Source organism: Misgurnus anguillicaudatus, chromosome 12, assembly GCF_027580225.2.
Source record: "Misgurnus anguillicaudatus chromosome 12, ASM2758022v2, whole genome shotgun sequence".
Classification (NCBI taxonomy): domain Eukaryota; kingdom Metazoa; phylum Chordata; class Actinopteri; order Cypriniformes; family Cobitidae; genus Misgurnus; species Misgurnus anguillicaudatus.
In genome coordinates, this window is record NC_073348.2 from 5,282,909 (window position 1) to 5,290,962 (window position 8,054).

General features: G+C 40.0%; 1 protein-coding gene across 1 annotated transcript; it reads left to right on the top strand.

Annotated features, from left to right (window-relative positions):
• The first annotated feature begins 369 nt into the window (after positions 1-369).
• On the top strand, positions 370-6,186 carry LOC141369134 (uncharacterized). The gene is made up of 2 exons (XM_073874702.1): positions 370-553; positions 5,160-6,186. The coding sequence occupies exon 2, from the start codon at positions 5,175-5,177 to the stop codon at positions 6,090-6,092; it is 918 nt and encodes a 305-aa protein (XP_073730803.1). The 5' UTR covers positions 370-553; positions 5,160-5,174; the 3' UTR covers positions 6,093-6,186.
• The last annotated feature ends 1,868 nt before the right edge of the window (positions 6,187-8,054 follow it).

Below are 8,054 nucleotides of genomic sequence, written 5' to 3' on the forward strand. Positions count from 1 at the left end.
AATAGTACAACTAAATGAATTTATTTTGTATTAATTTGCACTATATATTTAACTTTTCGGTAACATGTTAAAGTAGCTTTCCTCTCTGGCCAGCTTTAAGGGGGCGGCGCCCCCTAGTGACCAGCCGCCACTGCATTCTAGCATCTGAAATCTCAGTAACTTGTAGGAATCATGTGGGCTACTGTAAGAATGCACTATAATATCTCGTTGGACTATCGTAAATATAAAAATATAGGTGGACAACTAAAACCATTCAAATAGTTATAAACTACCGTTTCTGATCTTAAGTGTATTTGTAGAACGGAATTCACAAATCTAACTTTAGGCGAACGAGCACAAAGTTAGCTAAGATAGCTTACCTGAAACGCACATGGGAGTTTTCCTTACACAAACATGTTCTCAGGGCAGAAAGAAATATGATTGGTTCACAAAAATGACCAATGAAAATGCAGAGGAGGCGGGTTCAACATTCGAAAAAAGCGCATTTTTGAGTGAGCGTTAGTTAGCACTGGAGTGAGAGGATTACGTGATTACCGTATACATTTTTCAAAAGGTAAGATTTTTTATTTATGTATTCGGTAACCTTGATTTGATATTTTGAGATAAGTTAAGTAAAAAATACATAAATAGTAAGCTAACAGTCTGTAGCACGTTAGCATTATCTTATTTAGCACCAAAAAGACGTGTAAAAAGACATGATTACACATTTTTCAATGGTACGATTTTTTTTTTATTTATGTATTTGGTAACCTTGATTTGATATTTTGAGATAAGTTAAGTAAAAAATACATAAATAGTAAGCTAACAGTCGGTAGCACGTTAGCATTATCTTATTTAGCACCAAAAAGACGTGTAAAAAGACATGATTACATATTCTTCAAAGGAACGATTTTTTTATTTGGTACCCTTGATTTGACATTTTGAGATAATTTAAGTAAAAAATACATAAATAGTAAGCTAACAGTCGTTAGCATGTTAGCATTATCTTATTTAGCACCAACTTGGATGTCGAGCGTTGATCTAAAACTTTTAATCAATGTTTTTGTGTCAGAAAACTGACTAAATACATGATCTGTGGGGTGTTTAAAAGTAAGTTGCTGCAGAGCCACTATTTTGCTTGTATTAATCACAGCTTCTGGTATGTTTGGTGGCGTTAGGTTATGTTGCTGCTCTTAGGGCAGGAAAACTGTGCTGTATTAATCTGAATGTCTGGTGTTTGTGGCGTTAGGTTATGTTGCTGCTCTTAGGGCAGTCAAACTTTGCTGTATTAATCTGAATGTCTGGTGTTTGTGGCGTTAGGTTATGTTGCTGCTCTTAGGGCAGGAAAACTCTGCTGTATTAATCTAGACGTCTGGTGTCGGTGGCGTTAGGTTATGTTGCTGCTCTTATGGCAGGAAAACTGTGCTGTATTAATCTGAATGTCTGGTGTTTGTGGCGTTAGGTTATGTTGCTGCTCTTAGGGCAGGAAAACTGTGCTGTATTAATCTAGACGTCTGGTGTCGGTGGCGTTAGGTTATGTTGCTGCTCTTATGGCAGGAAAACTGTGCTGTATTAATCTGAATGTCTGGTGTTCATGGCGTTAGGTTATGTTGCTGCTCTTAGGGCAGGAAAACTGTGCTGTATTAATCTGAATTTCTGGTGTTTGTGGTGTTAGGTTATGTTGCTGCTCTTAGGGCAGGAAAACTGTGCTGTATTAATCTGAATGTCTGGTGTTTGTGGCGTTAGGTTATGTTGCTGCTCTTAGGGCAGTCAAACTTTGCTGTATTAATCTGAATGTCTGGTGTTTGTGGCGTTAGGTTATGTTGCTGCTCTTAGGGCAGGAAAACTGTGCTGTATTAATCTGAATGTCTGGTGTTCGTGGCGTTCGGTTATGTTGCTGCTCTTAGGGCAGGAAAACTGTGCTGTATTAATCTGAATGTCTGGTGTTCATGGCTTTAGGTTATGTTGCTGCTCTTAGGGCAGGAAAACTGTGCTGTATTAATCTGAATGTCTGGTGTTCGTGGCTTTAGGTTATGTTGCTGCTCTTAGGGCAGGAAAACTGTGCTGTATTAATCTGAATGTCTGGTGTCCGTGGCGTTAGGTTATGTTGCTGCTCTTAGGGCAGGAAAACTGTGCTGTATAAATCTGAATGTCTGGTGTTCTTGGCGTTAGGTTATGTTGCTGCTCTTAGGGCAGGAAAACTGTGCTGTATTAATCTGAATGTCTGGTGTTTGTGGCGTTAGGTTATGTTGCGGCTCTTAGGGCAGGAAAACTGTGCTGTATTAATCTGAATGTCTGGTGTCAGTGGCGTTAGATTATGTTGCTGCTCTTAGGGCAGGAAAACTGTGCTGTATTAATCTGAATGTCTGGTGTTCATGGCGTTAGGTTATGTTGCTGCTCTTAGGGCAGGAAAACTGTGCTGTATTAATCTGAATTTCTGGTGTTTGTGGTGTTAGGTTATGTTGCTGCTCTTAGGGCAGGAAAACTGTGCTGTATTAATCTAAACGTCTGGTGTCGGTGGCGTTAGGTTATGTTGCTGCTCTTATGGCAGGAAAACTGTGCTGTATTAATCTGAATGTCTGGTGTTTGTGGCGTTAGGTTATGTTGCTGCTCTTAGGGCAGGAAAACTGTGCTGTATTAATCTGAATGTCTGGTGTCGGTGGCGTTAGATTATGTTGCTGCTCTTAGGGCAGGAAAACTGTGCTGTATTAATCTAAACGTCTGGTGTCGGTGGCGTTAGGTTATGATGCTGCTCTTAGGGCAGGAAAACTGTGCTGTATTAATCTAAATGTCTGGTGTCGGTGGCGTTAGGTTATGTTGCTGCTCTTAGGGCAGGAAAACTGTGCTGTATTAATCTAAACGTCTGGTGTCGGTGGCGTTAGGTTATGTTGCTGCTCTTATGGCAGGAAAACTGTGCTGTATTAATCTGAATGTCTGGTGTTTGTGGCGTTAGGTTATGTTGCTGCTCTTAGGGCAGGAAAACTGTGCTGTATTAATCTAGACGTCTGGTGTCAGTGGCGTTAGGTTATGTTGCTGCTCTTATGGCAGGAAAACTGTGCTGTATTAATCTGAATGTCTGGTGTTTGTGGCGTTAGGTTATGTTGCTGCTCTTAGGGCAGGAAAACTGTGCTGTATTAATCTAGACGTCTGGTGTCGGTGGCGTTAGGTTATGTTGCTGCTCTTAGGGCAGGAAAACTGTGCTGTATTAATCTGAATGTCTGGTGTTCATGGCGTTAGGTTATGTTGCTGCTCTTAGGGCAGGAAAACTGTGCTGTATTAATCTAGACGTCTGGTGTCGGTGGCGTTAGGTTATGTTGCTGCTCTTAGGGCAGGAAAACTGTGCTGTATTAATCTGAACGTCTGGTGTCTGTGGCTTTAGGTTATGTTGCTGCTCTTAGGGCAGGAAAACTGTGCTGTATTAATCTGAATGTCTGGTGTCTGTGGCGTTAGGTTATGTTGCTGCTCTTAGGGCAGGAAAACTGTGCTGTATTAATCTGAATGTCTGGTGTCTGTGGCGTTAGGTTATGTTGCTGCTCTTAGGGCAGGAAAACTGTGCTGTATTAATCTGAATGTCTGGTGTTCATGGCGTTGGGTTGTGTTGCTGCTCTTGGGGCGGGGGAGCTGTGCTGTGTTGGTCTGAGTGTCTGGTGTTTGTGGCGTTGGGGTGTGTTGCTGCTCTTAGGGCAGGAAAACTGTGCTGTATTAATCTGAATGTCTGGTGTTTGTGGCGTTAGGTTATGATGCTGCTCTTAGGGCAGGAAAACTGTGCTGTATTAATCTGAATGTCTGGTGTTCGTGGCGTTAGGGTATGTTGCTGCTCTTAGGGCAGGAAAACTGTGCTGTATCATCAATCTGAATGTCTGGTGTTTGTGGCGTTAGGTTATGTTGCTGCTCTTAGGGCAGGAAAACTGTGCTGTATTAATCTGAACGTCTGGTGTCGGTGGCGTTAGGTTATGTTGCTGCTCTTAGGGCAGGAAAACTGTGCTGTATTAATCTGAATGTCTGGTGTTTGTGGCGTTAGGTTATGTTGCTGCTCTTAGGGCAGGAAAACTCTGCTGTATTAATCTAGACGTCTGGTGTCGGTGGCGTTAGGTTATGTTGCTGCTCTTATGGCAGGAAAACTGTGCTGTATTAATCTGAATGTCTGGTGTTTGTGGCGTTAGGTTATGTTGCTGCTCTTAGGGCAGGAAAACTGTGCTGTATTAATCTAGACGTCTGGTGTCGGTGGCGTTAGGTTATGTTGCTGCTCTTATGGCAGGAAAACTGTGCTGTATTAATCTGAATGTCTGGTGTTTGTGGCGTTAGGTTATGTTGCTGCTCTTAGGGCAGGAAAACTGTGCTGTATTAATCTGAATGTCTGGTGTTTGTGGCGTTAGGTTATGTTGCTGCTCTTAGGGCAGGAAAACTGTGCTGTATTAATCTGAATGTCTGGTGTTTGTGGCGTTAGGTTATGTTGCTGCTCTTAGAGCAGGAAAACTGTGCTGTATTAAGGCTTGTTCGACTTTATGCGGCGCTGTAAGAACTGACAGCCGGGTGACGTCAAAGTACCGCGAGAACGATTAGAAAAAAAATACGAAGTCTAATTTCATCTCGCTCTCAATTAATCTCAATGTCTGGTGTCGGTGGCATTATGTTGCTGCTCTTAGGGCACGAAACGTCTGGTGTCGGTGGCGTTAGGTTATGTTGCTGCTCTTAGGGCAGGAAAACTGTGCTGTGTTATCTCAGTGTCTGGTGTCAGTGGTGTTGGGTTATGCTGCTGCTCTTAGGGCAGGAAAACTGTGCTGTATTAATCTGAACGTCTGGTGTTCGTGGCGTTAGGTATTAAGGCTTGTTCGACTTCATGTGGCGCTGTAAGAACTGACAGCCGGGTGACGTCAAAGTACCGCGAGAACGATTAGAAAAATAATACAAAGTCTAATTTCATCTCGCCCTCGCGGTACTTTGACTTCATCCGGATGTCTGTTCTTGCGGCGCTGCATGAAGTCGAACAAGCCTTAAATCTTAACATATGGTGTCGGTAGTGTTAGGTTATGTTGCTGCTCTTGGGACTTCTGGGATAGTTCTAGGAATACACCACCAAAATAAAATTGTGTTTTGCTTTTGTAAGATTATGCCTTAATGGTTGTTTTAGATTAAGATATGAAAAGATTGCTTTTAATACTGTTATTTTGTTCTTTAAGAATAGATAAGAAGCAATGGAAAACATTTGGATTAAAGGTGTTAAAAGAAAGCTGAAGAAGGTTACAGATCCTGATGTCATTCAAGAAGTTGTTGTTTTTGAGGAGAAGGAGGACGACTTCATGCAGTCTTATGTCAAGACATTGGAAAATGAAACACAGAACTATTTTAAATTGCCTGTAAGTACACACAAAGACTACTATTATTATTCATGTGAGAGATCAAACAAAGCAACCGGAAGCAGCACAGGACAACCAACCCAAACCAGAGCAAACTCTTGCAGGGCGTATGTGTCTTTCAAGATAATCAAGGATGCTGGATTTACAGGTGCTGTTGTGCACAAAATGCTGAAGCACAGTGGACATAACTTCAATATACAAGAAGAGGGTGTCAAAAACCGTATTGACCCAGAATTACTAGCGTTAATTCAGATGTGGCTTGAGCAAGGATTATCAGTCTCTGAAACACTTCTAAGGAGTGCTGATTGGGCAGGAAGGCATGGACATAAAGACAAACTAAATCGCAGATACTATGTTACACCAGAGGATATAAGAATAATTCAAAAGAGCCTCAATGCACTAATTTTTCCAGATGTAAAAGATTGTATCAGTGTTGATATACTTGCCACCTCAGAGTTAAAGGAGAATATTTGCTTCTATCAACCACTAAGTGATGGACAGCCCTTGATAATTGTAGTACAGACACCTTGGCAAAAACAACTTCTCAAGGAACATCCACATCCAATGGTGTTCATGGATGCCACCTACAGGGGGATCACCTCTTATGGCTATGCATTTTATGCACTTCTTCTAAGTAATAGTATTGGAAGAGGAGTTCCATTTGCATACTTTATCGTAAGTCAGGAATCAACAGCCACACTCACTCTGTGCTTGGAAAAGCTTTCTAGCTGTAATCCTGGATTTCTTCCCCGGTAAGTGCTCTATGTAGTGTTATGTATTATGTTTTCTTTAATTTACTAAATGGTTTGATTTAATTGTTGTGAAATGACATCTGTTTAATTTTCCATCCATGTTGTCGAATAAAACTATTTTTGTGTAGGTCAGTCATGATTGATAGGGACCTGAAAGAGCACAATGCCATTAGACGATATTTCCATCGGCAAAGATATTCCTTTGTTGGTTTCATGTCCTGCAGGTAGATAAGACAACAGTTCAGGCAGCAAATTGCATTTCAACTTACATTTTACATTAATTTAGCATTACTCAAGCAGACATTAAAAACAGTAACATCAGCGTTCTATTATAAAATTTAAATATAAGTTGAATAAAATTAATAAAAGTTGTTTAAAAACACAAATACAAATAATGCTAATAGAATCTAAAACCTCTAACACTTAGGCCGTGCATAGGTGGTTGGTCAAACGAGATGAAGGAAACCTGCCAGCGAGCCAGAGAAACAAGGTGATTAATGCAATGGTTGCAAAGAAGGGGTGTTTAACAGTAAGAACTATACCATAAAATTTTGGCTTGACAAATTTAAGACCTTGAGTCTTTTTACATATTTTCTTTGTGTATGTTTAGACTGTTGAAAGGTTGTCAATTAAAAAGTTTCTGTTGTTCAGGAAGAGGACTTCATTCACACTTCTGCCACCAAGTGCAAGGAGCTAGATTCCTACCTTGGTAGTACAAACGTATCTACATACTTGAAGAATCAGTGGATTCCTTTGAGGGAGCTGTGGTCCAATTTTGGCAGATCATTCAATCACGAAAATTGTGAAATCAATAACAAGGCAGAAAGGTAAAACATTTAATAGGCCTGTTTATTGTATTAAAATACATGCTTCCTCTCTCAGTGTATTTTTCATTTCACTAGGCATAATTACATTTTTTTTGTAACTATATTAATGTGTACACGCATACTGTACCTAGCATGCCAAATATATGATTCTCTAGTGAATTTCCAGATCATTTTTCAAATTATTTTAGATAGAAGCATTCTATTTCCCTCAAAAATATTAATTATCTTTACAGATTCTTTCTCACAATTAAATATCAGTTCCTGAAAGGAAACGCAAACAGGCGTATTGATCAGCTCCTTGGCCTGCTGTGTGGAGATGTTCACAAATATTACTGGTAAAGTTAACACATTTTTTAAATATTTTAATATTTTGTTTTAAATTATGATTTGTTATTTTACTTTGCATAATTACAATTTATAATAACTGATTGAATAATTTAAAGTTACATGGATGAGCTGGCGGCAAACGGACGAATCAAAGGAGCCAATGCTGATGACTTCTCTAATGTTGTCAAGTCTATGTTTGAGAAGGGTCTGGATTCAAAATGTGAAATTAATAAAGAGGGCACATGTTTTGTTCCACCACATACAAGTACTCAGTCCCACACAGTTGATTTGGTCATGGTGAGATGTGACTGCAAAAGATCCAAATGCGGTTCTTTGTGTAAACACATAGTTTTCTCAAGATTAGTTGCACAGCAACAAGGATTAAATATTCAAGACATAAGGTCTGATCTTGCTAAAAAAAATCGTTAATTGTCACTCATATTTCTCAGATGATGAAACCCTAACTGTTTTTCACAGTGACGGCAGTGTAGGGACTATAAGTCACAAAAGTCCAACATTTTGTACATGTATAGCAAATAGCCATTATGAAACATGTGTTTGTATTTTGGTTCACAACATCCTCTACGTTTCACCGACGCCCTGTGAGTTGATTGCGAATCATTCAGATTGCCAGAAAACACCAAATCAAATGCCAAAAGCCAAACTCCAGGGGCCTCATGTACAAAGGCTTGCGTTGAATTCATACTAAAACATTGCGTAGGGGAAAAGCTGTTAATGTGCGTACGCACCAAAAAATACAGATGTATGAATCTTTGCGTACGTAGGATTCCACGTACATTCTCTTTGTACAT